Source organism: Miniopterus schreibersii (genome assembly GCF_964146895.1).
Source record: "Miniopterus schreibersii genome assembly, chromosome: 5".
Classification (NCBI taxonomy): domain Eukaryota; kingdom Metazoa; phylum Chordata; class Mammalia; order Chiroptera; family Miniopteridae; genus Miniopterus; species Miniopterus schreibersii.
The window spans coordinates 2141231-2158017 of NC_138106.1; the positions used below are offsets into that span (position 1 = coordinate 2141231).

At 57.5% G+C, this 16787-nt stretch overlaps 1 protein-coding gene across 1 annotated transcript in view; it reads left to right on the forward strand.

The window, feature by feature from the left end:
• Nucleotides 1-424: 424 nt before the first annotated feature.
• Nucleotides 425-16787, forward strand: part of RUNX1 (RUNX family transcription factor 1) — a 191344-nt gene continuing 174981 nt past the window's right edge. The window contains exon 1 of the mRNA XM_081138437.1: nucleotides 425-506. Within this exon, the coding sequence (XP_080994563.1) occupies nucleotides 449-506 (58 nt within the window). The 5' untranslated portion in view covers nucleotides 425-448. The remainder of the gene's footprint in view (nucleotides 507-16787) is intronic.

Consider the following 16787-nt stretch of genomic DNA (forward strand, 5'->3'; position numbering starts at 1 on the left):
CAAGAACCAATGACGAGCTGTGGAAAGGGGAACAGTTAAATTTGTAATTGGGGTTGTGTGAAAACTTCTTTGGGCCCCATAAACAACCACAGAACCACAAGTTGGGTAGCTGGCGGTGTCAGAAGTCTACGGGGCACAGTGGTCAGCAGCGGGCGGAATCCCACGGCTGCAAACCACAGGGTTTCGCAGAGCGGTGAGCACCACCAGCCCACAGCCGAGGCACCGCGTGGGGTTTTTTTAAATCTTTGACAATTTGAATATTTGTTTCGCAAAGGTGCATTTTTCGTAGGGCTCAGGCAGCCCCAGAGGTGTCCGGGGGGGAAAAGAGAGAGGTGCAGGGAGCCATGGCCGGGCTGAGGGTAAAGCAATGACTGTTCTCGGTTGTGCCCCCAAGGTTGAAGGACCCCGTGACCCCCCTTCCGCAGAGGGCGCGTGTCGAGGAGCGGCCATGGCCTCGGAGAGCATGTTTGAGTCATTTCCTTCGTATCCCCAGTGCTTCATGAGAGGTGAGTACGCGCGGGGCCTCCGACGGCTCTGCTCGGCGCGCAGGGCGCGGGCGCGGGCGCGGGCGCGGTGCGGGCGAGGGCCCCGGCCGCCTGGCCGCGGCGGAGCGGGCGCGCGGTCCCCGGCTGTCGGGTTTCCTGCTCACCCGCGGCAGCTCCAGAAACGCCTGACAGACAGCTGAGCTGTCGACGTGTTAGCCGGCGCCGAGCCTTGGCAAGTGCAGGCGGCTGGGCTGTTCCTGGTTAACCTCCCGGAGATCGCGGAGCTCAGCTCGCAGGAAGCTCTCGGGTTTGGCTCTGCTGTCCGTCGCCCGGAGTGACAGCGCTGTCACCCGGAACTCGGGCGCTCTGCAGCCCACGCCCGGCCCGCCTGGGCTCGGGCGCCTGCAGGGCCGGCCAGGAGGGCTGGGCCAGCGCGGGGCAGGGGCAGGGGCAGGGGCCGAGCGGCTCACGTGCGCGGGGGGCCCTCGGCACCGCAGGGCCGGCGTGGCTGCTCTGCGCCCAGGAGGCGGAGCGCGGGGCAGGCCAGTGTGTCCAGGGTGGCAGAGCAGCGGCTGAGGTCCTGCTGTGCCGTTCCTTGTGGTCTCAGTGTGGAGGCGGCGGTGTCTTTGAGGAGAGAGAGGAAGCCAGTTGTCACTTAGAGGCCTCTTGCCCAGAGCAGCAAAGACGTTTCCTAAGTCAGGCGTTGTCACACTAAGTCACTAGATTGCAGGCTCCTAAGAGGAGCAGCCGGTGTGGAAAACCTGCCTGTGTTCTAGCACCAGGCTCTCGCAACAGGCAGAGCAGCGTTGGTGAGCCGAGGGTGCAAGTGTGTGTGTAGGTGTGTGCGAGCTCATCTGCTGTGCCCGCGGTGGGGAAAGAGGACCGGCCGTGCTTCAACCCACAAAAACAACAGAGCTGTCACGAAGGCACTGCAGTCGGGCGAGCGGGGGGACCGGCGCCTGCCCGTGTGGCCGACGGGCTGGCAGAGCCGGGCTGGAGCGGGACGGGTCAGGGTAATTCCTTCCCCGGCCACACTCTCTCCGGCACCCAGATAGCATCTGTGACTCATGACTGACTCACGCAGCCCAGAGAGCAGGGAATGTGAGGGTGCTGCACTTGGTCCCAGCAAGCGCTATTGTGAATGCCACCGAGTTTCTGTGCCTCAGGGCCCCTGAGACTCAAACACTTAACAGGGATGTGTGTGCGTGTGCGCACGTGTGTGTGTGTGCGTGTGGGGGGGCGGGCTAGGATCTCAGGAGAGGGGAAGAAAGCAAGTAATTAGCCAATTCAAAGCTTCAAATTAAAGGGTTCCAAGGGCTCCTTTACTGGCAGCTGAGGACGTTTTAGTGAAGTTGAATCATGCGCCGCGTGTGAGTCACACAAACTCCGGCTGGTGAGAAGCTGCGAGTTGCCTCCCTCCCCGCCCCCCTGCATTTCCTCTGGGCCCTGAATGGGCCAAGGAAGCAATATTTGTAGAATAAGTGAGAGGCCCTCCTGCCTCTCCTTGCTCCCAGTGCCCCTCCACTCAACGAGCGTCTCCTATTCCATCAGCTCAGGAAGGCGGGGTTGGGAGACTTTAAACATTGCTCCGGGCAGTAGATTGGATTTTCGTGTGGGGTGCCGGCCTGCCTGGGCCCTCACTGGGCTGACAGTCCGGATAGCAAGGGGACTCAGTGACCAGAACAGACCCCAGGAGAGAGGAGGTGCTGGCCCCTAACACAGCCCTGCAGCCCTGCGCCCAGCGGACAGTCACTCGCTCACCCAGCCTGGGGACCAGGGACAGGGACAGTCAGCCTTCAAGCCGGCAGGTGGAGAGGGCCTGGGACCCTACCAAGACTCAGAGGGCTCATGAGAAAAGGCGTTTCCAGTCCTCTCAGAAAAGGAACCCAGGGCCTTTTATAATCTCTCAATAATATAACATTGAGATTTAATTTCAGAGAACCAAGGTGGAATCTTGGCCATTTCCCTGTTATTTATAAAGGCAACCCATGAACACGATGGTTTCCATTGTCTGGACCAGCACCGCTCACTTGAGCTGGAGAGGTGACACACATCATTGCTTTGGGACCCTTTGGGCCCCTTTGGGCATTGTCTAGTGCCCGAGGCTGGCACAGCCCCCACCCGCTGTGTCCCCCGCGTTGCTGTCTCTCTGAGTCCCCAGCCCTGTGTCCCAGCCTGGCGGTCAGCGGGGCCCAGGACTGTGCTCCTTCTTGCTGCCTGTATTATAGTGCATGTTGCCTCCCAGCCACAGCCATGAGCCAACGGGGAAAATACCATGTTTTCTCCCAGGATGGTGCTTTATCAGTCCTGGCAATTCTCATAGAAAGAGACCCATAACTCACTTTTGGCCAGATACTTATGTGGAACTTGGGGGGGAAAGAGGCATAGGCCGAGAAAAACACCGTTCCCTTCTCTGTGAGCGTCTCAGAGGCTGGCATGCAAAATGTGTGTGGTCTACCACAGAGCACACCACACCAAGCTCTCATCACCCGCCGAGGCCAGGAGATACGATGAAACCTGAATTCCCTGGGAGGATCTCGCGGGCTGCGCGCTGTGGAATTCCTGCAGACCGGCTCCGCTCCCCCCACGAGGCGCAGCGCCCCCCGAGACTGCGGTGGGCGCGGAGAGGGAAGCAGAGGCGCAGACGCATTTTTGCAAACGCCTCTCGTAGCCTCGCTCTTAGAAGTGGCTTAGTGGTCTGTGCAGAGCCTGAATGCTAATGTGCCTCGAGTTCCTAGAACCACAGGTGACAATCTCAGCGGGGCCAGGCCGGGCCTGCGCTGCCGGCTTCCCGGGGGTGCCTCTCAAAGGGAGCAAGGATGCCTGTGAGGCAGAGAGTGCGTGAAGCGGGCCTCTCTGTAAGACCAGTTTTCAGAAATACATTTACAGAGGGGCGTCCGGCTCGAGCGGAGACTTACAGCCGCAGAAAGGTGTAGGTGGCCCAGGCGTGTGCACGGCATGAAATCCATATTATTTTTGTTTGGCTGCCTTAACAAAGGGCCACAGGCTGGTGGCTTCAACAACAGAAATGTATTGTCTCGTGGTTCTGGAGGCCAGCTGTCTCAGTAAGAGCCCTGCTACGGCTTTATTATGTTTAAGTCTTCAGGGGGTTTGGGGGGTTCTCCTGAGGCCTCTCTCCTTGGCTTGTAGAGGGCGGTCTTCTTCCCGTTTGCTCACCTGGCCGTCCCTCTGTGCACCTGTGTCCTAATCTCTTCTTCGGACCCGTCACACTGGATCAGGGTCCACTCTAATGACCGTATGTAACCTTAATGACCTGTCCAAATAAGGTCACGTTCTGGGGTACTAGGAGTTAGGGCTTCAACATAGGATTTTAGGGGGGACGCAGTTGAGTCCGTAGCAGCCCATTGTAGGAACTCTGATCGCGCCGGCCCTCGGGCCACTGTCCCTTCCTAGGCGTAGTCCTGAGTGTGGAGGAGTCAGCCCCCGGCCCCCACAGGAGAGGGAGTTTTGTGCCTTGAAACTGCCCACACAGTTTGAAACTGAGCCAAAAAAAAAGTGTTAAAAACCCATCTGAACTCGTAATTATACCCTCTGCCATTTAGCACCTTCACACGCACGCAAAGGAACCTTTGAAAATGACAAAGCAACTTGGAAACGCTTAAATTCTAGAAGAGCAAAGCTGGCCCCAAAGCAGCCACCCCCGGGCTCACTTCCTCCGGGGAGACTGTCCCTGTAACTGCGACCCTCCCAGGATGCTCTCTGCCCAGGGCGGGGGCGGGGCGGGGGCGGGGGCGGGGGGGCGGGGGGGCAGCCTCGCACCTGCTCCCACGCCCAGGGCCGCACAGCCAGGAGCGGAGCCTGATCAGAAGCAGCAGCTGGCCTGGGAGCCACAGGGCAAGATGCCCTGAGAGGTTTGGGAAGCGAATCGTAGCCAGGAGCCCCTCTGTCCTCTGGGAAGACATCTGAAATGTGCTCCGGGAAGGTCTGCCCTGTGCTGAGGAGGACAGGCTGGGTCTCACGCTGGGCAGAGGGGGGCCCAGGGCCGCTGCTGGTGAGGGGACTTTCACAGGGAAACCGGGGCCTGACCGGTGTCCGCCCGGAGGGCAGAGCACAGCGCGGGGGTTACGATGGCAGCCGGCACTGGCACAGGGCCAGCACCAGACAGCCCGGGGTGCCTTCCTTTTCTTACCCCTTCTGGCTTTAGTCAAATGGCACCAGTAGCTTCCCTCGTGGGCCTCGGTTTCCCTCGTGGGCCTCGGCGTCCTGGTCTGCAGCGCCTCGTGAAAGCAGCTGTGTGAACAAACTAAATGGCCTGTGTCTGCAGAGTGCTTCCCACGGTCGTGAAAACGGGGCAGTAAATATCCTCCACGGCCATCGAGGGTCGTTATCTAAGAGAACAGGCCGCCAAACTCTGTCCCCTCCGGGAAGGACAGGCCGCAGTGCCCTGGAGGACACCGGGAGGCCCCGGGCAAGGCTGGGGAAGGCGAGGTGTGCAGGGTGACGCCAGAGGGGCGGGAAGGGTGGCCGGGGGGGGGCAGCCCGCACAGAGGCCGAGCGGCAGGGACCCTGGCCGGATGTGGGAGGAGGTGAGCTATCCTCCCACCGATGGCTTTCTCAGCCCCCGCCACCCTTGCCGTCCTCGTAAGCGCCCTTGCTGGGGACAGAGGGGCCCTGGTAGCTCCGCGGGTCCCGCCGTTGCCTGTGGAAGCTAACGGGCGTGTGGCGACCGGTCGTCCCGCGTCTCCCCGCGAGCCTTGAGCAGCGCTGCGTCTGTGTTTTCCCGAAGGCCCTTCGTAGGGAAAAGGCCCTTTCGCCCGTTGAGCCACGTGCGGGTTCCCCGGGCGCCCAGGATGGCCGATTTCTGCGCTTCCCCGGGGGGGTTCAGACCCGGCCTTTGCAGGAGCCCAGGTGTGCAGGGCCGGGGCCGCCTGGCTCGGGGGGGCGGGGGCAGAAGCCCCAGGAACTCACGCAGACTGTTGAGCTTGTCAGGCACCTTCCTAGTGACCTAGATGAGTCATTCCTGTCCTGTCTCACCCGAGGCCTATAAAGGGGCCAATCGTGCTCTCGAAGAGCCTGCCTCCGAGGGACAGAGGCCGTGACACAGCAACGCCCCTTAGTCCAACAGCTCGATGTCCCCGTTTTACTCCGATAGGAAGTAGCGCTCCTGCCACGTCACACGCGTGCAGGGCATTTCCCGGCACCGCCTCAGTCATTTCCACTCCCGTTCCCCAGAGAACTCTCCGGAAGCTGCTCCGGTGCAGGGACAGGTGTTAAAGCCTGCAAAGCACTTTCCCCGAGACACGGGCTCCCTGATCCCGAGTCCCTTCTCCTGGGTGCCACCGTCCCCTTTTTGCCGAGTGAGATAAGCTTCACCAACCTGTCGACGTGTCTTTCTTGACCTGTTTCCCCCAAAACATATGGTACCAATGGCGCTCCACTGTGGCGGGAACGGGCGTTTTCTCTAAGAGCGTCGCAGCCCGTGAATGCGATCGGAAGGTGCCGTGGGGGGACGAGGGAAGGAGGGGCTGGGGGGTCCCGATCACAGGATGGTCCAGACCTCACGTCGCCTTGGCGTGCTGGGAAAGCGCGCGTGGACGGGCACAGACTCGCCCCCTGTTCACTTTGGGGATCTCCCTCCCCTTCCTCTCACCGTGGTAACACCAAATTGAGCCAGAGAAGGACAGGAAGCCGCGGAGAGGGAGCAAGATGACTGAGGCCATGCGTTTCTGACAGTGACGGACGGAGCACACAGCTCTCGCTGGGGGTGAGGATCAGTGGGAATTCGGTTTGGCTGCACAGGTGGGAGAATCTGACCGCCGTGGCCTCAGAGCGGACACTGGCCTGTCTCGCGTGGTGGGCAGTCTGGAGTAAGGGGTCCCCGGTTGGAGCGGTGGGGTGCTCCTGTTTGGGTTCCACCGCGCTGCGCACCTGTGACCCGGTGGCCCGCAACTCACGGGAGGCCTCCAGCCTGCTCCTGGCGGGGCTCTGCCTGTCACCCAGGACGGGAGGCCGTCTGCAGGGCTCCCCTCCCAGGTCCGCTGAGCCAGAGTCACCGCACAGGGCACACTGCGCCTTCCCGGTGACGTTTCCTCTCATTTGTCTTCTGTGTTAGCGATGCTTTGAAAACACACCTAAAGAAACCCCGAGTTTTCCCTTCAACCCTTCTTGGGAGTTGCGGGTGGATGCTGGAGGGTGGGGAGTGTGACATTTATTCTTGATTTACTGAGCGCAGGCTGGAGGTGGGGTGGGCCTCAGGGTCACACCTGTGTTCAGTGTCAAGGCCCAGGATCGCATGCGACGCCCGCAGTGCGTGAGAGCAAAACCGCCTCCCGTCAGCAGGCTGCTGCTGGTGTCCGAGCCCTGCCGGGGCCGCCACACCTGGCCCTGGGCTCGGGTGTCCGTCGCAACTAGAGTTTGTTCCCTTTTACTCCTCCCACCCTCTCAAGCTCTCACGACCTGGCGGCCCATCAGCGTACAGCTTTTTTTAGGGAGAATTCTTTGCTACAGAATTTCTTGAGCGAAATTTTCTTCCCGGTTGCCCTCCTTGAATTCACCTAAGACTGTTTTATCTCGGATGGAAACGTGAGGGTCGGGTAATGACCCTCTGTCTGGAGGTAGGACACTTGTTCACACCTTGCATCCCTGCAAGGTCAGAGTATTCTTGCTTCGTAACTACTGCCCCCGCCTACTTCCTGAGCCCGGCTGCCAACCTCCCTCCCTGCGAGCCGACGCCTCGTTAAGACGGAAAAAAAAACCTATTTTATTTTCCCCTGAAAGAAGAAATAATGTAATTTTTCACTTTGTTTGCTGCAAGACGGGTGTTTACAGAGAGTCGTGGATTCTGCCTGTGAGGCTGCCTCGCAGTTCGTGGTCCCATGTGTCCGCTTGCAGGTGGATTTCTTTATAAACCGTGAACTCCGCCAGACAAGTTAGGGCTCCACGGCCACCAGAAGGAGAAATACAGGTGGTGAGCGGGGCTCGGCAAGGGCTCTGCCCCTCTGGGTCCACTTGCAGCCTGCGCCCCACTGGTTCCCAGTCAGGGACCGGCCCCGCCGAGTCGCGAGGCCACGCGCGGGGCAGAGAAACGTGCCTCTGCCCATTTGCAGAGCCCTGCTCCGCCTTCCCCGAGGCCGTCCCACTCTTCCTCCCGGGCTTTCGGGTGTCCTCTGTGCAGAAAGACGATGGCCCTGAAAAGGGCCTTCTCCAGCCTGTGATGGAGAATTAAGTGAAAGGTGTGAGCGATAAATCCAACACACCCGGAGAACCACCTCGGAGCTCCCTGCTCCTGACAACCTGCAGGTTTTCAGACTTTATTTTTTTTTAGTAGATCCTAAAGAAAGATCTAGAACATACGGCAGCAGTCAGCTTGGCAGACAGGGCTGTGTTAAGGAGCGTAACGGCCGTGGGGACGGCGAGCGTGCCGCAGGCGATCCCCGTCCGTGGCCGTCCTCGGGGGGGGGGGGGGGGTTGAAGGGAGGCTGGACGTGTCCTCAGAGCTGCTCACTCATCACTCACTGTAGGAGCAGTTTTTGTTTTTTTTCTAAGCAAAACAGTGTAACATGCATAGCCTTTGATGTCTATTTTTTATTATAGCCACAAAAATGTTCCAAGGCCATGCAGCCGAGCTAAGAGGCATCGGTTGGGCTGCCATGTTTCCAGTAGCAGGTTGAACGCGACCACAGCCCGCTGCTCTTATTACCGGGCCCCTGCTTGCACTTTGAACTCTGAGCGCCCAGCCCCCCACTCCCCACCATCTGCAGGCTGCATCTGCGCGGCCCAGCACCCCGCTAACAGTCACAGCTGAGCTCGACATTAACCCACTGGGAAAGCCCGTCACTTATAAAACCCGAAAGCGCGTCGCTGTGCAAAACCCACGCGAGGGTCCAGGGCAGCCATGAGGGAGGGGAGCGTATCTGCGTCCTCAGGAGCCTCCTCTCCCGTCTCAGCGCCCGTGAAACCCGGCGGGGACAGGTGGGAACGAGATGACACAGGGACTGACAGGCAGGGACAGAAACTCCCACGGCTTCGTGGTATCAACAAACCCACTGTTGGTGCAGATCCGAACGGCTGTGACCCTCAGAGTCCTAGAGGAGAGAGACTATTATTAAACCGCCTTAAACAAATATTAGCACCGCGGAGGGTGTGGAGCCGCAGAAAGAAATACAAATGCCAGCAGTGGAAAGTCTGCTCACCTCCCAGGCATCCCACATCATTGCTTCAGAGCAAGAAGAAAAAGCAGGGCCTCCCATAGCTCCCCTCTTCGGTCGCGTTCAAAACAAAGAGAGAATTGTATGCGCAGTTGCGATGTTCGGTCTCACCCCTAAATCCTGCGCCGCCTTAGCTCAGCACCGCCGTGGGCCTGCCACACCCCGTAGGCAAATCTCTGGTTAACCAGGTTGGTTTTGAGGAGCATCGTGGTGAAATCTGAACGAGCAGAGGAACAGTACCTGTGTGTGTTCGCTCAGAGGGTGTGCACACGGCCTCGGCCCGGGCTGCCGGCCCCCAGCTCCGAGGGGCCTTGGGAAGCGGGGCAGCACTGTCTTCATACACGACGGGGACCCGTCGGAGATGCAGGTCCTCGCAGCTCTTCTGAGTCAAGCTCTTACGCTCAGTTGCTCTCCCCCTGGCTGGGTGGTCGAGTTGGCTGGAGCGTCGTCCGTTTAACAAAAGGTTACGGGCTCTATTCCTGGTCACAGCACATGCCCAGGTTGTGGGTTCGACCCCCGGTTGAGCGTGTGGGGGGACAACTGGTGCTTTGCTCTCATATTGACGTTTCTGTCTCTTGCTCTCGAATCAGTAAAAGCATGTCCTCAGGTGAGAATTTAAAAAAGGAAGAAAAGTTCCCCAAAAAAGTCTCCCTCTCTCTCTCTCTCTCTCCCTCTCTCCTGCTTTCCCCCAGAGCCGGCCCGCAGCCCGAGAGCCCGCTCACGGTGACGGGAGCCAGCCATCCTCTTAGTGTCGCTGTGCAAACATCTTAATGGGAGCAAATTAAAAGGCACTCAAGCTAATTACTCTCCGCAATAAAAATAATAATAAACGAATAAAGCTCCATGGAAAGGCGATTCTGGGGGACCTCAAAAGAGCAGCTTTCCTCATTCAGGGTGCGCATTAGACGGGGGGGGGGGGGGTAAAAATTCCATGGTGGCAACTGGACAGGTTATTTCGGGAATCCCTGTGCCTCGGAAACGCCCTTTCCATGCTTATTTAGCACCATCTGCGTACACCCCACTCCCACCGTCTTCCCTCAGTGGCCCCCACTTGACCTCAGTCCGGCCCTGGCTCTTTCTGACAGCCCGGCCCTCACCCCCCGCCCGCCCACGGTGGCCTCCCTTCCAGGCGCAGGCTTCCCGCCACATCGTGTGACAGGTTTCGCCTCGACCGTGTCAGTTTAGGGTCAACTCATCACTTCCACAGAGGCAGTTGGAGCTGTTTCAAATGACCTCATCTCTCTGCTCCGCGTTTCAGTGAAGACCACGCAGCCTGAAGGGGCAGGCGGTGGAGAGGGGCCCTTGGCGTCTGTCACCAAAGACAGGCCTAGACCCCTTGGTTGCCTGGGCCCCTTGAAGGGTTCCTGACCCAGGTCCACTCAAAGGAGGGGGGGGGGCCTACACCAGGCTCCACGACACCGAGCCCTTCGCACCGTTGCTGGGAAGGATGCTTGTTTGTTCGTTAAAGTTAGGCAGTGATTACGTTACACCGTAGCTCGTAAATAATGACAACAGCGACCACCGCCGCGTGCCAACCATGGCTCAGGCAGGTCATCGCCATTGTGTGTCATCATCAGAAACCTTACGGGACAAGCACAGCTCTTAATCCCACTCGATGAAAGTAAAAAGGCACACAGGGCCAAGATGAGCTGAGAAAGCATCGCGGGCCCCACGGCCTGTGGGGGCAGAGCCCCGAGGGAGCCCCGCTTCGCCCGCGCACGGCGGTGGGAGCGGGAGGGGCCCGGCGCTGTGGTCAGCTCGGCCCGCCCACCCAGCTGCCCTCCGGCCCCCCTTCCTCACCTGGACAGCGCCCGGGGGGCCGCTGTGAGGACCCGGCTGGGGCACGGGGCGCCGCCTGACGCCCGTAACCCGCCAGGGCACCTGCCTGCTGTCACTCCTCTTCCTTTCACCCAGTCGGCCTTTCTCATAGCTGCTGCTCTGCTGGATGTTCTCATTTTCCTCTTACACGCTACTGCAAACCAGGTGCAAAAAGCGCCCCCCACTGTGTCGTCCGTGTGACTGCACCTGGGCACACACGCACCCCTGCGGGGGCACCACTGTGCTGCTGGCAGAGGTGGCGATGTGCGAGGTGAGGCGTGGAGTGTGCCAGGGGAGCCTCAGGTTGGCGCAGTCTCGGTCCTGGCTGCGTGTGCTCTCGCGCCACGGTGTCCACTCCCTGTGACATGGCAGGGCTGGGGCCTGGGATCCTCCAGTGCTGGTCTCTGCAGGCATTGCGTGGACAGAGCGCCGTCCAGTAACTCTGCAGAGCGTTTCTCAGCCTCAGCACTGTTGACACGGAGACTGGGTCACTCTGTTGAGGAGGACGGTCCTGTGTGTTGTGGGACATGTAGCAGTATCCCTGGTCCCCACACACGAGGTCCCAGGTGCACACCTCCCCAAGAGGGGACAACCAAAAATGTCTCCAGACATGGCCACGTGTGCCTTTGAAGGACAAGTGACCTGTTTGAGAGCCACTGTTCCCAAAAGACTTTAGGAACCAACATGCTAATGTTGGTTCCCACTTACTTATGGGCCAAGGAAATAAAGAGCTGGTGGTGTTGACCGTCTCCATGTTTGCATCTCTCACACTTGGTCTGACCCCTGCTCTCACCCCAGTCCCCTGATCCTGGTTCAAACTGTCCACAAAACTGACAGTCTGTGAGCAGGGCCTTGCGAGTAGGGCAATCGGCCACTAACCCCACAGTGAAGAGCAGAAAAGAAAAGGCACCCACAAGGCACCTGCTGAGGACAAGCCAGGAAGGACTGATGTGCTGGGATCACTTCCTGGAGGAAACCAGGCAGTTACCTTGATCCTCAGTCATTTTTCTAGTGCAGGGGAGGGATTAGGTTCCCAGAACAACACCTCCGGTCACTTTGGTTAACGTACCCACTGATTAAAATTCAGAAGAAAGAAGTCGGCCCGTAGAAAACGGTGAGCAAGCACTGCTGGAATGTTCAGTTTTGTTGGACAAGCTCTATTACGTAGCATTTACCATGGGCTCGGCCTTGTTCTAAGTGCCTTATAAGCAGAAATTCATGTCATCATTGTCACCTGTACAGAGGGGACAACTAGTCTCCTTGTTTTCACATGGGTGGCTGGGGCACAGAGTGGCCAAGAGACTCGTCCAGGTCACACTGCTGGGAAGTGTCAGGGCTGAATTCAACACCAGTCTAGTTTGCATCTTGAGTGTTTAACCGCAAACCGTGCATATTCTCAAGAGCTGGTCCTCCGGAGAGGGTGTGGCCTGGGCAACCATGTCCTTTGGAATAAATTCAAAACTAGTGTCTTAGTCTCTAATGGCAGGTGTCGTGGGAAGTGGGACCATGACTGGGTGATGACAGAGCCCACAACTTCTTGCAGACTGTGTTAGAAAAAAGCATAGTGCTGTCATTCTGGACCCAACAGTGCCTGGTTTTGAATACCTCCTTCCCTTTCATAACGGGATTGTCAGCATGTCTCCGATGAAGACTCTTGAAATCTAGAAGAGAGGGAATCAAAAAGACCAGACAGAGATTCAAGGGCCTGCAGAAATTTGAGGATTTAGTAAAGAATTTCAGCAGTCTGCATGCTGTTCTCAAATCCCCTCTGGGAGGATACTTCTCCATGTTCTTTGTAAATTTCCACTGCTCCCAGAATGTCTGGTAGCAGGGTCACTACAGCCTCACATTGGGGCTGTTGTTCAGCAGAGGGGGTAAGGGATGGGGCATGTGTCTGCATGGGGTGCTGGGGGACAGAGAGCAGGCTTCCCCATGTCCCCATCACAGACATGTGGGTAGTGTTTTCTCCCTGAAGCAGCGGGGACCAGAGTGATGCTCTGATCACCAAGCCGCCTAGGATGCCCATTGGGAGCTCAGGCAAAAAGCCACATCCTAGTTCTGGCTCTTATTTATTGAGTTCATATGTCTACTTAGCACTTATGAAAGGTTTTCTGTTTATAAGTGTATTCCCCAGAGACGCCTATGTTCATTTTTCTCTTTATTCACAGTACCTGGCAGGGTATGAACACTCAGCAAGTGTGGATGGATGGATGGATGGATGGTGGATGGATGATGGATGGATGGATGGATGGATGGATGGGTGTGGGTAATTGGGTGGATAGATGGATGGTGGATAGATGGTTGGTTGGATGGGTGGATGGTAGATGGATGGATGGATGGATGGATGGATGGTGGATGGATGGATGGGTGGATGGGTGGATGGTGGGTGGATGGGTGGATGGATGGTTGGATGGGTGTGTGGTTAGGTGGATGGATGGATGATGGATGGATGGATGGATGGATGGATGGATAGATGGATGGATGGATGGATGGATGGATGGATGGATGGGTGTGGGTGATTGGGTGGATAGATGGATGGTGGATAGACGGTTGGTTGGATGGGTGGATGGTAGATGGATGGATGGATGGATGGATGGATGGATGGTGGATGGATGGGTGGATGGTGGGTGGGTGGGTGGATGGATGTTTGGATGGGTGTGTGGTTAGGTGGATGGATGGATGATGGATGGATGGATGTGTGGTTAGGTGGATGGATGGTGGATGGATGGTTGGATGGATGGTGGATGGATGGTGGTTGGGTGGATGGATAGACAGGTGAATAGATAGATGGATGGAGCCCCAGCAGCCTTGTGCTTACTGCTGAGGTGTCGATACCCCAAAGAGTGTGAGCAGAAGAGGACAACTAACCCAGACTTGGTTCTCCCTTAACTCCTGTGGTCAGCTAAGAATAGGAAGAGTACATGAGGATATCATAGCGAAGAGCAGCAGGAACACAGGATGGTTCCACTTCTGTCCAGAGAGTGTAGGGCTAGAAGGCCTGTGGCTGTCCCTCGTGGGAGGCTGGGCAAGTGTGCAAGAAGCACGTGAGAAACGCCACGTAGTCAGAGGGCTCCTCCACGGCCCTGAGATGACAGGGTTGCACTTCAGTGGAAGGACTGTGTGGAAAATAAACGTCTGTGACCAAGAGAGTTCATCATCCCAGACTGGTAATGAGGTCGAGCCCATTTCCCACCGGGTTACCTCTAAGACATCGAACAAAGGACAGGAAGGATGTCCTCTGTCCCTGTTTTTTGCTCAGAGACTCGTTTTTAATGGAAAACTTAACCATCATCTTTCCTGTTCAAAAAAGGAAGTTAGTGGAGAAAAAGAAGAGGTTTGGTAAATAACTCACAGCGGACGCATCATGAGGTTTCAGTCCTGCCTGTCTTGGTGAAGTCTCAGGAGGTTGAGTGGGCACGTGGATGGTCCCACTGGATGCCCTGCCCCCTGTGCCCAGCACCCTCTCCATTTGTGCCCAGCACTCCGTGGCTCTCAATGGGGGGAAATTTTCTTCAGCGACCTGCTGGACAGGTGACGTTGCATAGGTGTGTTCCCCTTCCATCCTGAGACCTTCAGCATCTGTTGAACAACTGGAGGATCTGATGTTCCTACCACCCCCAGTCATTCCATCTGCACCTAAACCCCCTCGGCCAGGCCTGGCCTCAGTCACCTGAGAGGACCCGCCTTTGCCCATGGTCACGTGGGATTCAGGGGAGGCAGGGCCTCAGATTTGTTCCATTAAGAAATATTCCCTAGTGGATCCTCTGTCCAAATAAATGCCTTCTTATCTTGACAAATTTCATACTTTTTCTTAAGATTGGGCCTCCTCTGCCCTTTCCCGTGGGTCTGTTTATCCAGACTCCTTTTTATTTACTTAGATCACATGTGGGGAACTTCTTGCCAGAGTAGACCTTTCTCATCACTTTTCCCATTTTCTTCTCCATACGTATCACCTTTGAATAGCTTAAATCAGCCTTTCTTAGCTGGAACGATAGTGTGAGAGGCGAGGGGGTAATTTTGCCCACAGGGAAAGGTGTACTGGCATCTAGTGGGTAGAGGCCAAAGATGCTACTAAACATCCTACAGTGCACAGGACAGCCCCACAACAGGAACTGTCAGGGCCAAAGTGTTAATAGCGACAAGGTCGAGAAATCCAACTACCAGGGTCATGGTTGTAGAGATGTGCTCCCACCCTTTATTCCCTCTTGGTGTTCTGCTTTCTGGGAGGTGCAACCCTCCCCACCCCCTGAAACTGGGAAAGTCGCTGTGCATATCCTGTCAGAGGTAAACGGAGAACCTGAGAGGTCTTGGAAATTATGCTGGCAGCGGTCACTTGGGGACCTCCAAGGCCCTTCACGGCCCAGCACCTATTGTAGGCACTTTAATATGACAAAAGCGGATCCTAATCTCTGTGTTAGGTGGAGGAGATGGAGCTCTCACCTTCAACGATGGTCTGAAGACTCTCGTGAGGACGTGTCGTATCAGAGGAACAGGAAGAAGGCGGGCAGAAGGCAAGAGAACCCAGCATAAAGAGTCCGGGCTGGAGATAGCATCGAGAGACACCAGATCAAAGGCGGGAGAGGGGAGATAAGGGGAAGGAATCCTGGGAGCAGAGTCAGGGACCGCCACCCAGCTGGGGAAGGGGTGACCGGTAGCCAGCAGGGATATGCCTGAAGCCCAGGAAGGAAGGTAATTCCTACAGAGGCCACGGGTTCCCTTAAGAGAGAGCCTAGGGATTGGAGGCAGCCGGGCGGCCCGGTGGCCATGTGGCGGGACCGCAGCGAATGTGGCTGACGCAGGGGAGGAGCCTGAAACACCAGGGAGCGTTCGCCCAGGAGACACCCCGAGCGGAGCGGCTGGGAGCCCTGTGTTACGAGCACCTCCTGTGCCAGGCTCTCCCGGGCTCTCCATACGTCACCCCCTTACCGCCGCCCCACCAGCGCCGTATGCGTTAATATTGTTCAGCTGATTTGAAAGCGAGAACACGGAGGCCCAGAGCTTAGTAACAAAAACAAGAAACTTGAAGCTCAGAAAGGTTAAGAGGGAAAACCAAGGCTGCGTGGCCAGCGAGTCCGGCCGAGTCGGGGTGAAAACATGTTTACAGCCCTCCCCTGAATCGTTACCCACCACCATTCTCTAGTCTGCCACGCGTGATAGCCCGCCGTTCCCTCCAGCTTCAGCTTGGAGTGGGGCTCTGAGCTGACCACAAGGGGCAAGAAGGAGGCCGGTGGGAGCGGAAGAGACGGTGGGGAGAGGCCCCCGCCCGAGGGATCCTTCGCTGGGGGACAGGAGTGAAAAGCAGACATTGTCCTTGGGTTCATGGGTTTGACAACCTAGATCACAAGTAGCCTGGACAAACATTCAACAAAACGCAGTTCCTTCCCCAGTTCAGACAGCAGACCGATGAGCTGGCGTCCATACCCCGTCTTCTACTTCCTCCGTGTCCCATAACCGTCTAATCCGATCCTCAGCCCTCTCTGCACCACGCCCGTTTCCCTTCCCAGCTTCTTGGGATCCCAGAGCCAGGGTACGCCCGGTCAGTCACTGTGACACATGTTAGTAATGACCCGTCGGTAAATTAACTGCGTGGTGGATGCGGGCATGACCCGGTGTTAGGACGTGGCCTGGAGCACAAAGGTTACATGGTGCCAAACAGCCGTCCAGGAGGTGACCACCCAGTGAGGGAGGCAGAGCCCAACTATGAGAAGTGAGGCCCGGCAAGCACAAATACAGGCGCTGTCACAGGCCGGGACTGCAGCCCATTGTTGCCCGAGGAGCGGTGATCTCAGGAGGGCTCGGAGAGGAAGACCCCTCTCCACGCGGGGCTGGGGAGATGGAGACGAAGGAGGCCAGGGAGTGCGCAGCCAGGCGGGCGAGTTCAGAGGATGCTCGTGGGCAGGGAAGAGGCCACTTCAGCTCACCAGCCAGCAGCGAAACCAAAGGCAGGTCTTCCCGGGCTGCAGCAAGTTGGCTGGGGTCCTAGATTTGGTCATCCATTAGAAATCCCTTGGGGTGTTTGTTAAAATGCAGATTCCTGGGGGCCCCTGAAGACCTTGAGAGGCCCAAGGGCCCAAGAGTCGGCGCCCTTTCTCGCCCTCCAATCTTTGTGGTGCTTTGAGAAACGCTCTGTCACGGGGAGCCCCTGACTGGTTTTGATGATGTCAGGATGAAATCTTCGTGACGTTTCAGGGTTTGGCAGAGCTTAGCAGAACTCATTTCCACGCCTGGCAGCTGGCTCCCGCTCCGGCGTGATCTGTGCGTTCCGGGCGGCGCGTCCTCTCCTGGTGCCCTCGCAAACTGCGCGTTTCCTAGTCGT